The 24,446-nt window shown below is 36.9% G+C and overlaps 1 protein-coding gene across 8 annotated transcripts in view; it reads right to left on the reverse strand.

Annotated features, from left to right (window-relative positions):
* Positions 1-24,446, reverse strand: part of Cpeb3 (cytoplasmic polyadenylation element binding protein 3) — a 180,548-nt gene that overhangs the window by 49,544 nt on the left and 106,558 nt on the right. For 5 of the 8 annotated variants that reach the window (XM_077798707.1, XM_026397363.2, XM_026397358.2 and 2 more), the window contains exons 5-6: positions 19,113-19,280; positions 17,016-17,105 (exon numbers count right to left, since the gene is read on the reverse strand). In XM_077798707.1, coding sequence (XP_077654833.1) covers positions 17,016-17,105; positions 19,113-19,280 — 258 coding nt within the window. The remainder of the gene's footprint in view (positions 1-17,015; positions 17,106-19,112; positions 19,281-24,446) is intronic. The other 3 variants (XM_077798710.1, XM_026397361.2, XM_026397360.2) reach the window with 1 other exon arrangement.

Below are 24,446 nucleotides of genomic sequence, written 5' to 3' on the forward strand. Positions count from 1 at the left end.
CCTTAGCCTAGGAACAGTCTATGGGAGGAGACATGGCTTTTAGAGGGAACAGGAGGAATTCTTGCCCACTGTCAGTATCATGACCCTGGGATGACAAGTAGAATGGATGGAAGGAAATTCCTTGTTTTCTCACTGGTACCAAATAGGTTGGAGGAAGAAGGGTAGAACAGCAAGGGACTTTAGGATGAGAATGATTGACAAGTACAATTTTCTTGGGGGAAAAAGGCACAGGAAAGTTGGGGGAAAAAAACTTAATTAGGATAATTCCATTTTATTTGGCCACATTTTTGAAGGGTAAATTTAATTAAAATTTTTTTCTCTTAATACCTGGGAACACATTAAGAATAACAACCTCCAAAATGTTCTTAGCTGCCTTAAAAAAAAAAAAAAGAAAAGCTTCCTCAGTTCTTAAATACATAATTTTTCAAAATATTTAATCCATAGTAAAAATAACAATCACCAACAACTTTACTAAGTACTCACAATGTTCCAGGCTTTTTTTTTTTTTTTTGTGGTGTTGGGGAGTGAACCCAGGGCCTTGTGCATGTGAGGCAAGCACTCTACCAACTGAGCTATATCCCCAGCCCTGTTCCAGGCACTTTGCTAATACACATATTATATGTGTGAGCTCATTTCACCCTCACAATAACAATATGAGGTAAATATAGTTGTTATTATCATTTTATAGATGAAGAAATTCGAGCTCTAAGAGGTTAAAGGACTCTGATTAAAATCTAGGGATTGAATTTGGAGTTAAAACCTAGGTCAGCCAGGCACAGTGGCACACACCTGTAATCCCAGAGGCAAAGGCAAAAGGATTCAGAGTTCAAATCCAACCTCAGCAAAAGTAAGGTGATTAGCAACTCAGTGAGAACCTGTCTCTACATAAGATACAAAACAGGGCCGGGGATACGGCTCAGTGGTGGAGTGCCCTAGGTCAGGATCCAGAGCCCTCACTCATATCCATTAATTTATACTGTCTCACCTAAAAAATGGCTAGATAAAAATTTTTATGTCACTAATAAAAAAGGACTTGCCTTTAAAATGTTCCTGTGACAGTGACCATTTGACAGTGTTAGAGTAAGTCACCTATGCTTTAGTCCTATAATTTAAGTCCTATTTAGAGTTAATAGCTCCAAAATCCACAAAAAACATATAATGTAGAGTTGAAATCATGAATTTCAAAATAACTAGGGGAGGATTCATTTAGTTTATTTATTTATTTAAAAACTTTTTTTTTAGTTGTAGATGGACACAGTACATTTATTTATTTTCGTGGTGCCGAGGATCAAACCCAGTGCCTCACATGTGCCAATTGAGCACTCTACCACTGAACCACAACTCCAGCCCCATGTAGTTGTATTTAGGTCAATCAAAGTTATATTGAACAAAGTTGATTATTGATTTTCAATTCTTAAATCGTGCATTTAAAATGAAGGCTAGGGCTGGGGTTGTGGCTCACACGCGTGAGACCCTGGGTTCGATCCTCAGAATCACATAAAAAATAAATGAGTGAAATAAAGGTTTTGTGTCCAACTACAACTAAATAAATAAACAAACAAACAAACAAACAAACAAATAAATAAATAAATAAAATGAAGGCTCTTCAGGAAGTTAAAGAGCAGATCCCAGGGCCTTAGACATGCTAAGGATGTACTCAGCCACTGACCCATAGTATCCCCAGCCCGAGAATCTTAAATGGATTCCAAAACCACTGGGTGGTGAGGAGGAAAGGAAAAGGGACAGTACTAGGGAATGAAATTGACCAAATTATACTGTTATATTGTGTGCACGTATGAATATATAACAATGAATCATACTGCCATGTATAATTATAATACATCAATAAAAAGGAAAAAGAAAAAAAGGTGGATTTAAGGGGAGAAAACAAGATATTCATATAATCTTAAAGTATCACTTCACAGAAAAATCAACATTTACAAAGAAAGAAAAACGATACTTTTACAATCAAGAATGTGGCAGACACCATCTTAACTAAATGATCAAATTTAATATCACCAATAAAAGGCAAACTGACACCAGGTGACTCCTGCACTGTGTCTTCAGTGCATCCTGATCTTCTGCTAACATTGTTTGACCTGAATCTCAATGTGAGGAGACAATCAGACAATTCCAGATGAAAGGATATTCTATAAAGCAACTGGCATGGATTCTTCAAATGATTTAAAAGTCAAAAGCTGAGGGATCTGTCCAAATTAAAAATTTAAAAGATACAACAAGTAACTAACTGCCAAGTCTAGACTTTGGATCTTGGTTTCTTTCTTTCTTTCTTTCTTCTTTTTTAAACAGTGCTAAAAGACATTACTGGAGCAATCTAGATAGTTTTTGTTCTCATAAGACATGCTAAAGAGTGAGGGATCTTGACATTTACAACATACTCTTAAATGGGTCACTGAGAAAAAAAATAAAGAGAAAGTAAATATGGAAAATGCTAACAACTGGTAAATCTGGAAGAAGACTCTATATAGGTATTCATTACACTATTTTTACAACTTCTTTTTAGGTCTAGAATTCATCAAAGTACAAATTAGTGAAAAAATTTGATAAAACTGCAAGATTTTTCAGGAGAAGAAGGTAATATACTTCCTCACTATATAAAAAGGTGTTTGATTAAAAAAAAAGACTTAAAGTTAACAAATGCTATTGGTGATTTATGTTTCAAGTAACAACTACAAATGGGAAAACAATTCCAGCTTATGGGGCTGTTCCCTGGCTGCATTAATAAAATGGCAACAGACCAAGGGGTGACTGGTTTCTGAGTAAGACAGACCAGCCCTTGAAGGAAAGGTCCATGGCTGGCCTGGACAGGCAGAAAGCTCTCTCCTCTCACAAAGTCCAGGCTCCCTAATTACCAATGACCTTCCTAGAGAGGTCTGAAGGACATCTCCCCAGCTAGCACTGCCTGAGTTCAGACTTTTTTGGCACACTCTGTTCTAAACATTCTTTTTGACCTTGGCTTACAGGTCAGAGGATTTACCTGGTTTGCCTCAGGAGACTTGTCTTTGGATTCAATTCAAAAGAACCAAAAATATTTAGGAAGTGTGAGGCAGGATGCTAGGCACTGAAGCTACAAAGATAAACAAGCCAAAGAAAAACCCTGTCCTAGAAAAATTCAGCCTGTAAATAAATGACTAATAACATGAAAAGTATTATGTTAGGGGTATGTCCTATGGAACACAAGTAAGAAACAAATGGAGTAGATTTATCCAAATATCAGGGAAAGTCATAGTGCAAAAGCCAAATCATGCCCCTAAGCTGGGGGATGATTACTTTGCAGGAAGTAAGAGTATTCCAAGTTCAGGAAAAGAACAGGCCATGGCATGGAAAGGCCCAAGGACTGGCTCACTTGGAGAACACTGAATAGAGTCATGGGTTAGCACCTAGAACTAGGAGTAAATAATCAGCTCACCAATCCTCTGCCTGATGCCTGGAAAGCACCGTAGGTCTATAAACTAGTTCTCTTACTCATTTTCCTCTTGGATGAGAACATTTGTTCTGTAAGATGTATTAACTCTCATTATGTGCCCAAGGCACTGCAGGGAAAAAACTGACAGGAACAAATCCTTGTTATCAAGGTATATATTATACATGCTAGTACAAGAAGTTTATGAGGAATAAGTACATAGAGAAATAATGCATTAAAAATCTTACCAATTATTATTATTGTTGTTGTTGTTGGAGGGGATACTGAGGATTAAACCTATGGGTGCTCTACCACTAGGCTTCCTCCCCAGTCCTTTTTATTTTTTATTTCAAGACAGGATCTAAGTTGCTGAGAATCTTGCTAAATGGCTGAGGCTGGCTTCAAATTTACAATCTTCCTGCCTCAATCCCCCGAGAAGCTGGGGTTACAGGTGTGTGCCACCTAAGAATTATTTTTTAAAATATGTTTTTAAAAGTTAACTTCATAAGGACTGGGGTTGTGGCTCAGTGGTAGAGCACTTGCCTATCACGTGTGAGGCACTGGGTTTGATCCTCAGCACCACATATAAATAAATAAAGATCCATCAACAATTAATAAAATATTTATTAAAAAAAAAGTTAACTTCGCTCAGTTGGTAGAGTGCTTGCCTCATATGCACAAGGCCCTGAGTTCAATCCCTAGCACCACAAAAAAAAAAAAAAAAAGAAATGTTAACTTCACAGTAAGATTATTTTCAGTAAATAATTTACTTTCAGTAAATAAGACATGGATAAATTGCTCTATTTTTCTTTCTTATTTTGCAGTTGGGGTACTGGGGATTGAACCCAGGTCCACTTTATTACTGAGCTATATCCCCAGACTTTTTTTTGAATCAGGGTCTCGCTAAGTTGCTTAGGGCCTTGATAAATAGCTGAGGTTGGCCTCAAACTTCCAATTCTCCTGCCCCAGTGTCCTGAGTAGCTGGAATTACAGGCAGGTGCCACTGTACCTGGCCTAGAAATTATTTTTTTTAAAACATACTTTTAAAAGTTCCTCAGGGCTGGGGATATAGCTCATACTTGCCTAGTATGCTGGAGGTCCTGGATTCAATTTCCAGCTTTGGAAAAAAATAATTTGAACTTCACAGAGAAATTACTTTCAGTAAGTAAGATACAGATGAAGAAATTAAGTTTGTAGGTGCTTGCATATTGGCCGGACCTTAGTGATATACATGGGTTAAAACATGGAGAAAGCATTCCCATAGGAGAAATTAGCTTAAGTTAAAATGTAAATGACTCTGCAGATAGAATATCATCTATGGATTCCTAAATATTCCCCTTGGAGTTAGAATAAACACTTCTTTTACTGTATTTACTAAATAGGGCTAAGACTCTACCATTTCAGTTCTAACCTGATTTGTGTTTTCTATTACACCAATAACTACTTCTTTGTGGGCTTGCTGCTTAGTGAGCTGCTTAGTGATGGGGATAGTTGGGAATGAACAAGAAAACAAGTTGGCTAAATAGAAGTACCTCAGAGATGAAAATCGGCGATCTACTTCTTGTGTTCTTAGTGAAGTTTCTGCAGTCCAGGGCAGTGACCTGGAGCATTTGGGCTTAAAATCTATTCTGTTTACATAATCACACATTCCCTATATAAAGAGATCTTTGTGAAGTCTGCCAATCTATCAATTCTAGTCACAGTCAGTTCTAACAAGTGCCTGACCAAAGAAAACTAAGACCAGACTGGGGGCGTGGGAGGGAACTCGTCAAACTAGTTGGACAATTTTATTATTACTGAGCATTACATTTTCATCAGTCTCACATAATCCTCTGAATAACCTAATGCAAAGTATCAACTCAGATGAGTAAACTGAGGTTCAGAGATTAAACTATTTGCTCAGTGTCACTTAGCAAGTAAATATTGGTGCCAATGTTTGCATCCACAAATTTAGCTCTTATCTCACTGCTTGTTACTCTCCTTCATTTGGCTTCAAAAGACTGGGGAATTCTGACTTAATCCAGCAGACACCCCCTATAGATAGATGAAACTTCACTATGGCCTGCTCATACACTGCCTGAGCTTTGATAGTCTAATTTCTTCTCTTCCCTGGACTTTAACATTCCTCGGATCAGTTGTTGATGCTGCAGTGAGTTTTCTCTGTGCCACAGTTTCTTCTTATCAAGACTAAAGTCATCCATTCCACCTTAAAAGACAACTCAGGTCTGCTCTCAGCTTTCATAAACTTTCATCAAATCCTTCCCATTTCTGATTCTTTCAATTAACACATCCTTTCTTGGTCACATTTTCTTATAAGCTTAGTCTATAAAATTTCTCCCAGCAAGTCCTGACTATAGCTAAAACATCCTCTCTATTTAACCCTGCCAAATTTACACCTTTCATTTCAGTTTCTGAAATCTACTCTTTCCAAAGAAAGTCCTCATCAGGAGTAGTTATGGCTTCTCTGAACTTCACAAGCAGCCACCCCTTCTTGGCACCTCTGTCTGGGTACAGCATAATATACACTGCTGTAACTTTGTATAAACTGTTTCTGTTACTTATGTAGCTGCGCAAGTTTTGTCCTTGTGGCCTGTATATTCCTAATGCCTTCTCCTTTCTGTACAGTCTCTAAAACTAACTTTAAAGTTCATCTACAACACTAAAAAACATGGATGTTTAGTAAGTTTAAATGAAGTGTGTGCTCAGATTTTTAAAAGCAAAAATAGATGCTGCTCCATCTGTCAAAACAGAACAAGACAAAGAACCCACCCTTGCTACTATGCAGTGCAGCTTCCACATTTTTATAAGAAAAACCTTCCTTGGAACAAAAACTATAACCAAGTAAACTATTAAAATATTTTTAATTCATAATTTGCCAAAAAGTGCGAGCACTAAACTCCAGGACCTGTATTTAAAAAGAAAAAAAAAAGGAAAATTACTTAAAAGATTACAAACTACAAAAGGTTAAGTACATACTAAAATCCTTGGCTTCCCAACTGATCATTTTACGTAACTCAGAAGGTGGAAAAACTTGGAATCTGGGCCTAAAATAACACTGACTTATTTCCATTCAAATAATACTACAAGGGGAAAAAAATGTGAAATTTGAAAACTTTCCTTTCCAAAGCCAGATTGCAAAGCTACACAATGACCTGTTATTGCACATTTAAAGTAAAGTCCTTTTTCTTGTCCCTCAAACAGGATTTCTTAAGCAGTTGGCTCAAAGTCAATCTGAATCCCATGTGGCCTGCCTTATGCCAGGTTCACAAACCGTGTCGGTATTATATAAACTTACAGAACTGCATGCTTGGTCACAAAGACAGGCAGGCAAGCCAGACTGGCCAGTGCAGAGAAAATACATGATCAACAGCTGAAACAGCCACTCAGTAGTACATACTTAACTAAAGTGAAAGGGGATCATCAGCATGCAAGGTCTGGGTCACTCTTGCATAAAGCTGCATGCCTGTGACAATTCCTGCACACATAGCTGTGCACCTGGACCCTGTAAGCCTGGGCTGCCAACACTAACACTCACTGCCCAAAGAAGCTGAAAATGACTGCTTCCTCCATTCCACTGCCAGCCTCACTGACTTCTGAAGACAGTTTCAGAGCCACATGGCCAATCTCCTGTCCAACATCTGCAGTTGGCTGTTATCCTTGCCTGTGCCCAGAGGCCTCTGCCAACAGTGGTAGTGCAGCTGTGCTCCCTGCCCAGGAGTTGCCAGCTTCTGTCTCTGGCCCCACATTCTCTGTTCCCCCATGAGAAGTTAGACTATAGCAATACAAGGAACAGCTGCATAGCACAGAACCAAGGTTAGAAGGTTCAGAGCAGATAGATATGTTTTTGTAGCTCTGTGACAGCAACTGAGGACATAGGACACTCTTCTAAGAGCCAATGAGGGAAGGGAGGGAGGTTATATTAAACATATCTGTTATCAAGTTTGTCATGCCCAACTTATCTTCCTAGCTGTCGCATTGATAGCCCCATGTCAAGCAAACAGAACTAAGCTTTTCTTTTGTTAAGCAAAGAATCCAGGGTTCTATCATTAGGTGACCTATTTTAATAGCTAAGCATTAAAATATGAATGAGACCAATGAGATTTCCTCTCTCTGGAATTCAACTAGAAATATGAAAACAATCTGATCAAGTCTTGATAATTAGCAAAGGAAAATTAGTAGCTTCCACTCTTCAAATCCCTGAAGCCTGTCACTCCCTAACACAACCTCCATGACACCTGGGATTCTATTACAGCTCCTGTTCTTAAGCTTCCTTCATCGCTCACAACCACACCCCTGAGTTGATATAGTACAACAGAACTGATTCCTGCAGTTCAAGAACTCAACTACAAAGCAAATCATCCAGATCCAGAAATGGTGTGATATCACCCAAGAGGCAGAATCTTATGATTAACCTACAGCTAAAGAGCAGCTCAGACTTACAAACCCAGCTTAACCCATCTCTTTGTAAATATTCTACTTATGTGAGTGTGACAAACAGAATACAAGGACTAAGAAAAAAGACAAGGGCCACTTTGGTTTTTAAAAAGCTGTGAAAACAGCCAGGTACAGTGGCACACACGCCTGTATCTGTAATCCCAGTGGCTCACATGCCTGTACCTGTAATCCCAGTGGCTCAGGAGGCTCAGGCAGAAGGATCACGAATTCAAAGGCAGCCTCAGCAAAAGCTAGACACTAAGCAACTCTGTGAGTCTGTCTCTAAATAAAATACAAAATAGGGCTGGGGATGTGGCTCAGTGGTCGAGTGCCCCTGAGTTCAATCTCTGGTACCAAAATAAAATAAAATAAAATAAAAAATAAAAAGCTGTGGAAACATACCTGGGGTCATATAGCTTATGTTGCTGATTTTTATATAAAATCTAGTCTTGTAAGTAACAGCATAATTTATCAGATACATGGCTTAAATCTGTCTTCCTTTTTCATTAACAATACACATAAGCAAAAAAAAATCACTTCCTTTATTATTTACCAGATAAATAGTATAAACTATTGGTCTGCCAGATTCAAGTCTTTCTAGTAAAAGCTGTTTATACTTATGAAAAGATATTTCCCTTTGAATCTCAGTTTCAAATAAAGATTGGCTAGAATAAGATGATCTTTAAGCCAGGTGCTGTGGCACACATCTACAATTTCAGTGACTCAGGAGGCTGAGGCAGGAGGATTGCAAGTTTGAGGCCAATCTCAACAATTTAGCAAGACCCTGTCTCAAAATTAAAAAAAAAAAAAATTAGAAGGACTGGGGATACAGCTTAGTGGTAGAATGTCCCTGAGTTCAATCCCCAGCACTGAAGAAAAAAAAAAAAAAGATGACTTTTAAGGAACTTTTTAATTCTAAAATTTGGTTGGTTTCATGCTCTGAGCAAATAATGAACTCATCATTTGCAAACTACAACTCATTCATTTAGCAAATATTTGAGAGCCACTGGGCCAGGAATGCACTGAACTACATGTTAAAAACACCTTATACTCATAAAACTTACATCTGGTCTAGAAAACAGAAAAATGCATGTAATTTTTCAGGCCATGACAAGTACTTTAAAGAAATTTAAGATAAAGGTAAAAACAAAAACAAAATAAAATGAGAGTAAGAGGGAAAAGGGTAGAGGGCTGCTATAAAGAAGTCAGGAAGGACTTTTCTGTTAAGGTGATATTTGTGCAGAGGTCTAAGTGAGGCAATGGAGCACTCTATTCAGAAATCTGGGGGATGAGAGTTTCAGAAGAAGAAGTACTACTACTCTGAGAGACCTTAATTGTTCTATTCAAGGAATATTAAAAAAAAATCAGTGTGACCAAAGTAGGTGAAGAGAGAAACTGATAGGCAATGATGCTCGAAAATATCCAAAATTTAATAGGTAAGACCTGAGAAAGAAAGATTTAAATGTTCAAATACAAGATTCATACTAGTGTGGTACCAAGTTTCTGCAGGGGTCCCATTATATATCAAACACAGAAGCAAAAAGTTAAGCTTGCAGCTGCAACGTTCCACTTATCTGACTATGAACTAAGCAAAGAAACTTGCTGCAGATATCCAAATTAGCATAAACTTCATAAAGAAACTGCTTTGGGAAGCCATGTGGCATCAAATCTGGATCTAGTTAAGTAGCTTCTAATTTAGCCTAAAAAAATAATCTGAAAGAAAAGTCCATAGACAAGAATATATATAAACATTATTTCTAATAGCCTAAATGACCAACAAGCTAATAAATTAGGGTATACCAACAGGTTAGGCAGTCTGTGAAAATTATAGAAACTTGAGGGGAGAGCCAGGCATGGCAGCACATGAGTATAATCCCAGCAACTTGGGAGGCTGAGGCAAGAGGATAGCAAGTTTGAGGCCAACCTCAGCAATTTAGCAAGGCCCGGTCTCAAAATTTTAAAAAATAATAAAATAAAACAAGGGGCTGGGGGTGTCGCTCAGTGGTTAAGAACCCCTTGGGGTTCAATACCTCATACCAAAAAGAAAAAGGGCAGAGGAGAGGGAAAAATGAATACAAAATTGCATCTCTGCTATTACAACCCACCCCACAAAGATGTATGAATAAAGATGGGAAGGAAACAGAAAAATGATGAGGGTTGGTTCTGCTGGGGAGGCAGAACATTGCTTTGTTCTGGTTCTATTACTTCTTTATGATATTAAAGTCTAGAATTAGGATAACAATGAATGACTGGGATCAGGTATTTGATAAGAGGACCTTATTGTTGTCTAATCCATAATCTTCTCAAAACTCTGCCATATACTCTGGTGCTGACTATTCTTTCTTGAATTTTCTTTCCTTAGTTTACCGTGAACATACTTCCAAGCTTTCATTCACCCACACCTTCACTGCCATATCCTCTTCTTCCTCCTATTTACTAATAAAATTTACTTATTATGTTTTTCATTTAATTATCCCTTTTCTTTATAAAGATAACTCTGTGGACAAATATGACCTTCAACCCCAGTCTCTGCTCCCAAACACCTAATTCCAACTGCCTATTAGGTACCTCCTCTCAGATCAGATGTGAGGATATACCAAACTTTACATCAAACCATTTCTACATTTTTCTTTTGGCTATCCTATACTCAACAATGTCACAAATCTCCCATTCAGTGGGAGGAATTTAGCAAGACCCTACCATCGAATCTGCCACCATCATGATCTACTCTACCACTAAGAGCCAAAAGTCCCTTCCTCCCCACCATCTAGTAGTATCTTACAGCTAGTATCCCAGGTCTTCATATTCCTTATAATTTCTTGTAAGCTTAATTACAGAAATCTCCTAAGTGGTCTTTCCAACAGACCCAGTCTTAAAAAATAAAACCATACATAAAAACTCAACCTCTTCCTTGCTCAAAAAATAAATGCCTTTAGTGAGACCTCTATTCTATGTGTAATTTCTTACTTACTCTCATAACAAATCCCATGTAGACACCATTATTTTGCCCCCCTTTTTTGAAATGAAAAAATAGAGATTTGGGAAGATTAAGAATTGGCCTAAGGATACAACACAATGGTGGCAAGATATAGAACAGAATTCAGCTCAGGAAGTTTACTCCAGAGTTTGTGTGCTTGATCACTGGTTACTCAGATCAAGTCTTAGGCCTGGCAGTCAGATTCCCACATAACCCAAACTTAATTAAAGACTGTCTTGAACATGTCTATCTCTGGGCTATTCTTATTCCTAAATAAGACTAGTACAATGCAATTAAGAACTTTGGGCACTGAGGTCAGCCTGTTTGGAATTCTAGTCCTCCCATGACCTTGGACAAACTACCCTCTTTTAATCCTATTTCTACCTTTATAAAATGATAATAATAATAGCACCTACCTTGTGGAATTGGGAAAATTAAATGAGATTAAGCACAGAAAATAGTGACCCACTGCCTGGCCCACTGCAAGATATCTGTAAACACCAGCCAGCCTAAATATTATAATTCCACCCCCCTTGCACTTTCTGCCTATTCTTTTTCCACCTACCTTCAAAGATCAAGTTTTACACAGCCCATAGTCATCTGTTTCTTATCTGAATGCCTAGAATTCCATTTAAAATTTATTTTTGGTCGTGCTGGGGATGGAACCCAGGACTTCAGCACATGTTAAACAAGCACTCTACCACTGAGCTATATCCCCAGCCCTGCCTAGAATATTTTTTGCTCACTTGTCATTGACTGTAAGGTTGATTTAATAAAAATAACATTATTCAAAATACCATATGCAGGGTCTTTTCTGTTTGTTGCTTTGTTTTGTTTTTGGTACTAGGGATTGAACCCAATCTACCACCAAGCTACATCCCCAGCTCTTTTTATTTTTTATTTTGAGACAGGGCCTTACGAAGCTGCCCAAGCTGTCCGTGAACTTGTGATCCTCCTATTTTACCCTCCTGAAAAGCTGGAATTACAGGCATGGGCCATTGCACTTAGCTGCCAGAAGTGTTTTAAGCACTGAATAGGAATTTATTCATTTTAATCCTCATCACAACCTTATGAAGCAGGTCCTATTATTATCTTTTTTTGCAGGAGATGAAACTAAGGCCCAGAAAGGTTGAACAACTTACTTATGGCCATAGAACTACTAAATGGAGGAGCCCAGCAAGTGTGGCTCCAGAATCCATGTTCTTTACCATTACTTAATGTTTCACATTTGTATTTTTAAGATTCCTTTAGGAAACTGTAGCCTTTTCAAATCAAGAATAGTATAGCTGGGTGTGGTGGTACATTCCTGTAATCCCAGCAAATCAGGAGGCTGAGGCATAAGGGTCACAAATTGAAGGCCAGCCTCGGCAATTTAGAAAAGCCCTAAGCAACTTAGTAAGGTCCTGTCTCAAAAGTAAAAAATAAAAAAAGCTCAATGGTAAAGTGTCCCTGAGTTCAAATCCCAGTTATCCCCCCCACACACACAAAAAAAACAAAAACAAAAAACAGAATAGATTCTTTTCATCAGATTTGTGGCATATGCCTATAATCCCCAGCATATGGAAGCTGAGGTGGGGATTGCCAATTCAAGGTTTAATTTAGAAATTTAGTGAGGCCGTAAGTAACTTAGCAAGATCCTGTCTCAAAAATAAAAAATAAGGGCCAGGTGTGGTGGCACACACCTATAATCCCAGTGTCTCCGGAGGCTGAGGCAGGAGGATCATGAGTTCAAAGCCAATTTCAGCAACTTAGGCCCTAAGCAACTCAGCAAGACACTGTTTCTAAATAAAAAATAAAAAGGGCTAGGGATGTGGCTCAGTGGTTAAGTAACCCTGGGTTCAATCCCTGTACCAAAAAAAAATTTAAAACATAAAATAAGAATAAAAGTAAAAAAGGACTGGGGACGTAGCTCAGTGGTAGAACTCCCCTGGGTTCAATCCCCAGTACCAAAAAAAAATATATATATATATATATATATAGTAGTGTCTTCTCTAGATTCCTTACAAGACCAAACATAGACTGATGCACAACAAATATTTAACTGATATTCCCAACATTGTATGATAATTTTTACCAGGACCCTATCCCTCTGTTTACACTTATTTTGTTCTCCCACCTCCCTTTTCAATAACTACCTTCAAACTCTTCATACCCAAGCTATTATAAATATAATGACATCAATGATTATGCTGTAAGAATCAAGTACAGTGTGGGATTTGGTTCATGCCCTAACCTCCAAGAGAACCTCTCCTTCTAGGACTCATAATTTCAACTCTCCTATTCCATAACTACAAGAAGCTGTGTGAACATCATCTCAGGAAACTTTTCCTTACTGTTTTGACGATAGTTGGATTTCTTCTCATCATTCAGAACTAAATACAGAAAACATTTTGTTTCAATTTTACAACTAGTTCTTTAAAAGTATTTTAAACTGATATTTCTATTTGACTTGACTCTATTTTCTTTACTCCTAAAATAAATGCCACATGAATACCTTCATATTTACTCTCTGGCAGACTAGATCAATTTAGGGGAAACTCCAACAAATAAATTCTACCTCTTCAAGGCCCTCCTTTTGTATCATGTTCTCCTACCTCACAACATTCCACCCATACTTCCCTCTTTACAGGACTAAGGCCTTTTTCAGACTCAGTCTTTCCCATATAATAGTTTCTGCTGGGAATGTGTTTCCCTGTACTTTATAACTAACCCCTCAATTTCAGGTCTGCTTAAATGCCATTTTCTTGAGAAGCTACTCTCCATATTCCCAATCTACATGGTATCCCCTCTCTTTTGACTCCTTACTGTGCTTTTTATTTTTCCTTTAAGGAACTTACCACAGCCTGAAATCATGTTCATTTTTGTGATTATTTCATTAACTGCTTATCTCCACCAGGAATATAAATTTATGAGGTCTGGGACCACATCATAAAGACAAACATGCTGACTTCTACACCTTCCATCTTCTCAGTGGTGCTCTGGGGAGGTACCAAGCATTTGCCTGTTATCTACAGGCAAACTGAATTCAGAGGGCTCTGTGTATCCTCAAATACCTCTGCCCACTGTGCTGCATGGAGCCCCAGTCTGTTCCATGTCCTACTCTGTTAGCTCAACAACATTTAAGGGAAGAGTTGATGCAACTGACCCCTGTTTTGCCACATGGATTTTAAGCACCTCATAATCCACTGAAAAATGGTCATGGTGTTGCAAACCCTACTTCAAACTGATATAAGTAAACCTGCTGGATGAATGTATGTTCTTGTCTTTTTCATTAGACATATGCTTTTTGAGAAAAAGCCCAAAGGGGTCAAAGGTGGATGGCTCATGTTTTCTTCTCTACTTACACATACACCTAAAACACACAACCAAACTGTACTTTATGGCCAACCTAGGTCTTTGTAACCTAAAGAAAAATACAATGAGCAAGAGGAGGCATCAGTAGGAAGGCACTTAACAGTTTAAAGTGAACAACTTACATGTTCACAACATTATAAACCATGGGAAAGAACTGCCAAAGTTACTTCAGTCTTGGAATAATACCAAATATCTTTAGGTTCTCCCCAAATAGGTCAACTTTCAGACATTAGCTTCGAGTAAAACACAATAGGAGCCAATAGTCTAGTAATTAATTCTCTTCCCTGACCTCAATCACCAGAAAGGCAATCTGGTCTTAGAGGATCAGGAAATTATATTCTCTTCTTGGTCTGGCTTTCAACTGTCCATCTCAGCACAATCTCAGCTATAAAATGAGCACACCAGCACTAAAGTACTGTAGTTCTATACTATTATACCATGATACAGGAGTGGTATCAAAAACTATGGAGATTGTGGGCTTGGATATACCTCAGTTGGTAGAGTGCTTGCCTTGCATGCACAAGGCCCTGGGTTCAATCCCCAGAACCACAAAAAAAAAAAAAAAAAAAAAAACTATGGAAGTTGTAGAGCTGCTAAACTCTATCAGAACAACTCTAACATTCTCTTTTCAATGCTCTATGACAAATTTAAGTAAGATGTTGTGAATTTGACATATAAACAGAGAAGGTAGGTAAGAATGGTAATCCAGAAGCCATTAGATATAAGGTATGAGTGAGAGAGGCAAACATATTTAGTTTGGAAAAGAGTATCTGATCATCTTTTAAATACCAAGAGACGAATATCACAATGATGACTTGGTCTGTTCCTCTTCATAAAATTGCACCAACCGATGGGTAAAGACTGCAGGCAAGCATGTGACACAATAGATGAAAAACATTTAATTAGGTCTACAGAGGTATTGACTTCCTCTGAAATAAATTGCCTCCTTTGTCTCAGAAGCTAACTTAGCAATTTCATGGGCCATTTTAGAGAGGGAATCAACAAACTTTTTTCTGTAAGGAGATCTAAGGACCATGTGTACCCTTTAAAGAATGTAAAAACCAAGTGGGGTGCAGTGACACAAGGCTTATAATACTAGCAACTGGGGAGGCTCAAATGTGTGATCTGTTGCCTTTCTTCAGTTAAACTCTAAATTGAGTTTGAGGCCAGCCTGCGAAATATAGTGAGACTCTGTCTCAAATCAAAATAAAAAGGTCTAGGGATGTGGCTTAGTTCATAATGCCCTAGGTTCAATCCCTAATATTACCAAATAAATAAATAAATTAATTAATTAATCCTTATTTCACAGGCCATACAAAACAGGTAGTTATTTATCCTTGTTCTAGAGGAAGCTGCCTAAAAGAAATATGAATCACATATGTAATTTTAAATTTTCCAGAATCTATAATTAGAGATTAAAAAAAATGGGCAAAGCTAATTTTAATGTTTTAATCCAATATACCAAAAATTATGTTAACACATAAATAAAATTAGTAATGAGATCTTTTACATTTTAAAAAACAAAATGTTTGAAGTCTGTTGTGTATATATATGTATTTTTAAATATTTATTTTTTAGTTATAGGTGGACACAACGTCTTTATTTTATTTTTACGTAGTGCTGAGGATTGAGCCCAGTGCTTCACGATGCTAGGCGAACACTCTACCTCTGAGCCACAACCCCAGCCCTACATTGTACATTTTATGACTTATACCATATCTCAATTCAAACAGGCACATTTCAAGTGCTCATTAGCTATGTGTGGCTATTATATTGGACCAAGCTGTTCCAAAGAAACTTGGGCTTACCATTAGGACACAAAACAGGTTATCTTCATTTTTTATTTTTATTTTTTTGTGGGGTTGGGGATCTAACCCAGGACCTCACACATGTTAGGCAAACTGTCTATCATAAGCTACATTCCCAGCCCTTTTATTTTTCACTTTATTTGAAACTGAGTATCACTAAGTAGCCCAGGCTCTTATTCAGTTAAGCTCTAATTTGATTCATGTACAAGGTATAGGAAGGAGAGTATTTTGATGCCATCTTCTTGTGGTAATGTTATATGATAATACAAACAAAAAGCCACATTTTAGAAATGAAAGGTATCACTCAAACAGATCTACAGAAAACAACCCAGAAGAAAACTTTCTCTTTAACTCCAAGTACTCTTCTTTATAAATGTAAGAGCATGCTCAGAGTGACTATCACCAAAAGAGTTCCCTAATTTCTGCAGAAATTATAAACCATGAACAGACAAAGCAATGTATTTTCATCCCTCATCAATTATCAAAAGAGCCTACCCCAAACAAGGGAAGAAAGATCATATGAAGAATCTTTTGCTAGTTCATCTTCCACCCATAGAACAGGCTAAGTCACTTAAGATAGAGACATGAATAAAGATAATTTCATTCAATGCCATTCTTCAGCCACTAGGTTTTCAAGTTTGGAGTTTATAAGATTTATAAAACCATAGGACTGTGAGACACACAAAAAATTTGATCTTAACAATCTTTTCCTCTACCATTGCTGATATTACTCAAAATCCTAAATCTTTACTATCAAAATAATGAAAAGTTAGCAGAAAGCTCATTCACAACAGATTCACAGAATCTCACTTTCAATAAAATAGGGCCATGAAACAATCAGTGTACTCCTGGGGGAAGAGTTTTCAAGTGGGAGACACAAAAAGATAATCGATGTTAAAATGTTTTCCTAATTAGGAAAAAAAAAAAAGGCTATTTCAAGAGTTAAAAGGCTGCCTTACCCTAAACTAGCAGACTCCCTCTGTAAGAGGCTGACAGTGGGGACATTTAAGTGCATTACCTTTAGGAGGAAAATATGACTTGCTTTCTGCTTTGTGAGGCCAGTCTACCACGAGAGGTCCAAACCTACGAAAACTGGCAGTGATCTCATCTACAAAATAAAGAAGGAATGTTAGCAAAAGAGAAAAAAAAAAGAAAAAAAGAATTACAATCAGAGTAGTCCCAAACACGTCTTTTTATTTAAAAAAAAAAAAAAGTTTTGAGAGTTACTTTCTTTTTTTTTTTAAAATCTGGGTGTCAACAGCAAACACGCCGCAGCACCTAGACCAGGAGGGGTCTTTATTTTTTTTTTTTTTATTTTTTTTTTTTTAAAGAGAGAGTGAGAGAGGAGAGAGAGAGAGAGAGAGAGAATTTCTTTAATATTTATTTTTTAGTTCTCGGCAGACACAACATCTTTGTTGGTATGTGGTGCTGAGGATCGAACCCGGGCCGCACGCATGCCAGGCGAGCGCGCTACCGCTTGAGCCACATCCCCAGCCCTTGAGAGTTACTTTCTAAAGCATTTTTAAAGAAGTCAAACCTACTAAGTGAAATACCACTGCTTGAGTAAATATTTGGTTATTCACTTTTTACCATGTAAAGTGTGTTTCTAACCATAATTCACTACCTTCTACTGCCAATAAATTTGATATAAAGAACTCAAAAGGAAAAAATCCAGTATTAGCTAAGGTAACTCCTCTGTCAAGTAAAAAGAAGAATCTAAAAATAGGAATGTTTTTTGTTTTTAGAAAAAAGGCAAAGGTACAGAAAATACTTAATATATACTTTCACTTGTATGGATTCTCTAGTATTATATTAGAAATAAATATGAATCTTTTGATGAAGATCGGGGCAATAAGTAGGTAACTATTTGGTAATAAGAAAATGTTAAAAGCCATTTAAGATTTCTTTTTTTTCTCTAATACCTGCATACTATATATTTTATTTTTAAAAAAATTTTTAATTGATTTTTTAAAATAAATGACAGCAGAATGAATTGCATTTGTTTTTACACATATAGAGCATAATTTTTCATATCTCTGGTTGTTTATAAAGTATGTTCAAGCTCAAGTTTATCTTCTTCTTCTTTGACTCAGAGCAGAAGGTTGTAACCTGGTCCTCCTAAGGTTTAGGCTGCCAATTTCTTAGTCATGATAAAAATTTATCTTAAAGGAAATCTAACTGACAGATGCTATTAACACAGATGTGAAAACATTTTGGAGGAAAATGAGTCTCTAGATCTGTACAACTTTAATGCAGTAAGTCTAAAATAAAACTATTTTTAGAGATTTTTCTCTAATTATGAAAAAAAAGGAAATCATGATAAATTACAGAAGAATCATAGCTAGAATAATGCTTGCAAAACAAATCTGTTTTAATAACTCTTTTATAACAGAGCTGAAGCCTATTGGAACTAGAGTTGTTTTTCTCCTTTAAGTTAGCTATGTCATAATTTCATTTCATTTGTAATTTAACAAACATTTATTTACAACTATTATGTGATAAAATAAATATTTTCACTGGTTTAGGCATAAATGAAAAATTATTTTTCTTTTGAGCTGGTAGTATCTCAAAACTATTGTCAAGAAAAATGCTAATCTGTCTTCACTCTTATAAAAGGTAAAGGGAAATATGTTTTTCATTAATTTATATACATATATATATATTAAAATATGATGGTATGATGGACATGAACAAAAGCTCCTTACTCAGACTTATTTTAAGTTTTAACCACACCCTTTTAACTACACCTACATAATCCTGGACAAATTATTTCTCTTGGATTCTCAGTTTTCTCATCTGTAAAATGGATATAAGATAATTTACTTATGAAATACTCAGCACAATGATGGACTTAAAGTAGGAGTGTCATAAGTACTGATTCTCATTATTATTTTAATATATAGCCCAAATTAGTAAGTAGGAAGTGGAAGCTGTTGGGGGATGGCTGCATTGCCACATATGAACAACAGACCCTGAAGTATGTAATCTATTACTTCCTCATTTATCAAACATTCTCACCTCCAACACATTTAAGATACAAATGACCAAAAACTAACCTGAAGAGTCAGGGTCAGATAACATAACTCAGCCTTTATAAAGTCTGTACACAACGTACCTTCATCAATATCAGGGGGAAGGCCTCCAACAAACACCTTTCTGGAGTAGCGTTCCACTCGTTCCCCATTTTGACATCGAGTAGGAGAACTTAAGCCAGATGACAAGGCCTGATCACCATGGCTGTCATCCAAAAAGGCGTCTTCAAAGGGAAAGAGAGAAGATCGACCTGAAATCAATGTAGGAGTTTCTATAATTAGACTGATTTTCTACACAATGCTTTCTTACATAGATTTATTAGAAGCCCAAAGTTCGAGTGTGTCCTGAGCTGTTTGCTTTTCCAATAGAATATACAACTGAAGAGTACCCATGTAGAAAAGTTTAAATCTTTATTTTTGTGTAAGGATATAAAGCATGGAGAATACTAGATTGATACTAAGGAAGAAGCATCAAAATTGCAGCTGTTTTCCTTGCTAAAAATTCATTACACTTTACTCCTATGGTCACCATCACAGCTGCTAAGAATATATTTGGCAGTTATTTTTCTTTTATGCAGTTACTTGTTAAAATAAAAAGAAAATATAATATTTGTTCACAGATTTTTATCTATTTTTGGTAGTGACCTCAGAGGTTATAAAGAGTGGCCTTGATAGCTAAGGGAATATTAAACTGATGATGGAGGCTAATAACTTCTCATCTAATAGAAGAACTAAAGATCAAGGTTTCCCTATCATCCCAAGCTATTTCAATTTGAAAACAAATTTGTGCAATAATATAAGGCAAAGCAATTAAATGAACACATATAAATTAAGATGTGGGAATAAAGATATAAATATGGTAAGGATATCTTAACCCTATTAATCTAAGCTGTATTTTATATCACTCAAAATAAATAGACTACAGAATTATTTTCACTATTAACTCCATAGCCAAGTAAATTTTGTAGAGCCAAGGCATCTACCCACTCCATGTGACTATAAGGAAGATATCAGAAGTTAGGTTCTGTTAATAAGTATAACATAATAATGCCACTTGGCATTACAAAATAAAATCTAAGTTTAAAAACAAATACATTTCCTGTTTGAATCTGTCAGTTCCTGGTGAAACTTTCCATTAGGTTCAAATGGAATGAACTATCTTGAGAACTCTAACCTTTGAAAAAAAGAAAAGAAAAATGTCCTTCTAAAATAAATTCATATTTTTCAAAAAAACAAGAAAAAAAATCTCTTCCACATTTAGTCTATCCTGTCTATATCTCCCTGAAACCTAGGTTTTGTACCACAACAGACAACTTGCTATGAAACAGAATATTAACAACCTGAGAAAAATACTAAACATTTCTTTTACAAAAAAAAAAGAGTTGCTAATATAACTGTGTTTACTTTATGAACAACCCAAGTGGTGCAAGAAAGGCACTGTTTTCATGTTATGAGTTAATAAATAAAAGGGCCAAATGTGGGGGTACCTATAGAAATTTTTGTTCAGCTCTTCCCAGTTTAGCTACAAAGAGACAGACTTAGTATCAAATTCATGTCCAGGTCAGCATTTCCTACAGAATGTTTGTATTCCCACCTTTTATTCTCCACACTAGTGACATGAGATGATCATAAGACCAAACTGGGTCAGGAGGAGGTACTAAATAATTTAGGAAAATACTGAATACTTTATTCCCTTCCCAGAGTTTCCAACTCACATTAGAAAATAAAAGGCTTTAAACAGTTCTGCAGTAAAGAAACATTAAGCTTCTCCAGCATTACACGGATTTAAGATAAAGGAAGTCCATAAATACAAAACTCAATGGAAAACACTTGAGGAAATATTGATCCATGTTCCAAGAGCCCCAAATGAGATACTTCCCTGCCAAAGGAGTAACAGTCTGCTGAGGGAAATAGTCAAGTACAGAATAATTATAAAATAGAAATATGAAGAGAGGTCACGTAATACTAGAGCACAATTTACTGCTCTCCTGAAGATGAGGGGGGAAGACCAGCAGAGTGATTTCACAGGAGGGCAATTCTGAGCAGAATCTTATGGGGGTAGGAAATTCTGAGGTAAAGAAAAATAATCTACAGAGAAAGGACCTTTAAAAGAGGTCTCAATCTTTCCCTCCAAACTTACTCCTCTTGAGCATCCCCTAAAACTTCAATAAAACTATTACCCAAACCTGACTCAAAAGAGAAGTCTAGGAATCATTCTTGACACACCTCTCCCTCTCTCTCCCCCACCTTCTGGCCCCTCTCATATTCCAAATGTTAAAAATGTCAAACCCATTTTTCAATAAAGCTCCAAAAGAAATCTTCCTTTAGGTCCTTTCCATCCCCAGTACTAATGGTAGATCAACATCATCGCTGTCCTGGACTCCCAGTCTAAGGTGCACACACACACCGCCTTGTCACTCCATTAATTTCTCCCTTGTACCCCACAATGTTTTCACCACAAAACAGCCAAAGTCACCATTTTCAAACATTAATTGGATCATGTAATTACACTCCATACTCACATCTTCAAAAGCTGTCAAATGACTCCTCAGTGCTTTTTGGATAAAGGACAAAAACTTCACCGTGAAGGGCAAGGTCTCTGCTTACCTCTTTTGCACTACAGTTGATGCCTCTCCCTCTCGCTCACTAGCCTCCAGTCACACAGACCTCCTTTGTATTTCCTGACTGTTCTTCCTTACCACAGGTGCTAAGGACAAGGTGTTCTCTCTAGCCTCTAAACAAAAACTCCTTTCTCAAATACCCAGCTTCCTAGTTAATTCCCACTAATTCTTCAGGTCTCCGCTGAAAAGTCAGTTTCTCAGGTGGAACTTTTCAGAGTCTTTAGATTAGATTAGATACTGTCTTCTATCCATGCGTAGCATCCTATAATACGGCTTCCTAATACTTCCCCAAATGCCATTCTATATTGTGTGATTTTTATTGAGTATCTCTTTTCCCAACCCCATTAAACTATAAGCTCCATTAAGATAGGGACCAATTTAGAAGAAGGTGGCAATCAAGGAAGGACAACACTGTGTAAAAACACGCCACAACAAGTATATGCTCAAAATAATAGAGGGGCGTGAGAATGAAAGAGATGTGACCGTGTCCTAGAAAACAGACCTTTCCTATCACTTTTACTTGTTCAAGCATTATGCTCTATACTTTGTATTACAAAAGCAATAGGCAATTTTCCCGCTTTCAAATTCAATATTTCTAGCTGAAATATCAGCCTTTTTTGATTAACACTCACTCCCTGGGAACTATGATATTCCCACTGAGTCCATCTTCTGTCCTGCCAAAATAATTTCTCTGAGATACCTCTGACAGGCTAAATCCCAAATCCTACAAAGATTCTGTCACCTTCATTGGTAATTTGGAACCCCTCTCCAACACAGGGAAGCAGGGGGCGGGTGCAGAGGGATGGATTCTGCAGAAATCTGTGACTGACCATCCATGAGAAATGAGGAAGTCTTGAACGAGAATAGTGAAGGAACAGCAGCAGATGTTCAAGATATTCTTGAACAAAGAAAACCTTTCTCATGACCAACAAACCACAGCTTCCCCAGAGTATTTTGGCAAAGAAAGTAAAAGCAAGAGTTGTAAAACTGTAGACAGTTTTAAAATTGGTTATGGGTAGTTAAGACACTTCCCAAGATTTTATAAACCTCAGTCTTATTTTTAGTATTTAGAGTACTACAAACCTTAGCAATAAAGTTGCCCTTGCAAATGAAACTGATAATAATTAACATATAAATGATGTTTCTCTGTGAATAGGAACAAAGAATATAGGTCTCAGAGCCCAACCCCCGAATCTACTAAACTGAATCTGTGGATGTGAGACTTGAAAATCTGCATTTTCACAAATTTCCCCAAAGATTCTTAATGCTCAATTTTAAGAACCAATTAAATGGATTAATATCCATCTGTCTGCAACAGGGCAGTCACTGAATGAGATATTATATGAAGTATATGGGGTCTTTCTCAACATCCAAGTTCATTTAAGTTAAGGAAAGCATATTCTCACAATTAGAATGTAAAATGTATAACATAATCAACCTTACTATAACACGACTGCCTGAAGTGCTAGTGGAATAAAAAGTTAAAGCCTACAGAAAGCATTAAAATATAGAAATGAGAGCTAGAGGATATTATAGCTCAGTGGTAGAATACTTGCATAGCATGTAAGAGGCCCCGGAACCATAAAAAAATATTTTTTTTCTAAATATGACAACAACAATACAACTGTAGATCACGAATTGATAGTACAAACAAATAGGAGACAGCAGAACTTTACTATAGTGGGTAGGATGATTCCTTTGCAAAACAGAATACTAGTTCATCTGATATTTCCATAGCCTAAAAACCATCTATTTCTCTCTGCTCTAATTATAAGCTTCTGAGAGGCTATTCTGTGAATAAATCTGGCACTTTGCTAGTATAAAAGGGTTATTTTTGAACTAGTGACAAATTTTGCTTCTATACAAATCAATCTCCACAATAAATTAACACATTGGTATTCTGAGTTGTCCAGTGAACCTTGTGAAGCTGGTGTTCACACATTCATTTGGTTGGCACAAAAGCCATCCTCAAGATAAATCATCCCTTGGAAGACTGCTAAAATTCATTCCCAGATAAGTGTTACTAGTAACTGAAACTTTAAGAGGCTACACCTAAATTATGCCCCTAAAGTACTAACTAGTGCTTTTCTGGCATATTTCTTTTCTTTAAAGGAAACATTCCCCAAGACCAAAATGTTTTAAACAAGCCACATTACTTACCCCCCAAATTATATTCTTATGTGCAGAGTATATAAGTTTGCTTTAGAACCTCAAGATATTGCCACAGAAAATATATTCAACAGAAGGAGGAAAAAGACTTCTCAAATGCTGTGACTTGGTCATTGAGCTTTCCACAAATGATCTGTTTCTCTAATATCTATTCTCACTTGCTACCCAGAATGTAATCTTTTGTCCAGAAGTTGGACTAACAATCAAAGATAATGACCAATGTTTTCTTTTTTTCCCCCTGTTACTGGGCAACAAACCCAGGTTCTCAGCTCATGCCGGGGCAAGAGCTCTACCACTGATCCACAACCTCAGCCTCTGGACAAATGTTCTTTGAATGTGGTGGTGACTTAAAACTAATAGAGCTTTGGAAGAAAAGTGTTGCACAGAAGACCTACAAAGCACTAGTTAAGGAAAGCCTTGTCCAAGACAATTTTTCCCTAAGAGTCTCCCTTGCCTATAGCAAATCATGGGAAAATGAATGCTGTGCTGCCAAATATGCTCAACTGCACCTCTGAGCTCCTGCTATGACTCCAGCAGCTCCAAGGCACTTCTGGCCTAACCCTTCCATTCTAAGTCTGACCATTTTCATCTTAGCCTAGCAAGTAGTTCAGAAATCAGTTACTTTGG

This window comes from Urocitellus parryii, chromosome 5, assembly GCF_045843805.1.
Source record: "Urocitellus parryii isolate mUroPar1 chromosome 5, mUroPar1.hap1, whole genome shotgun sequence".
NCBI lineage: Eukaryota > Metazoa > Chordata > Mammalia > Rodentia > Sciuridae > Urocitellus > Urocitellus parryii.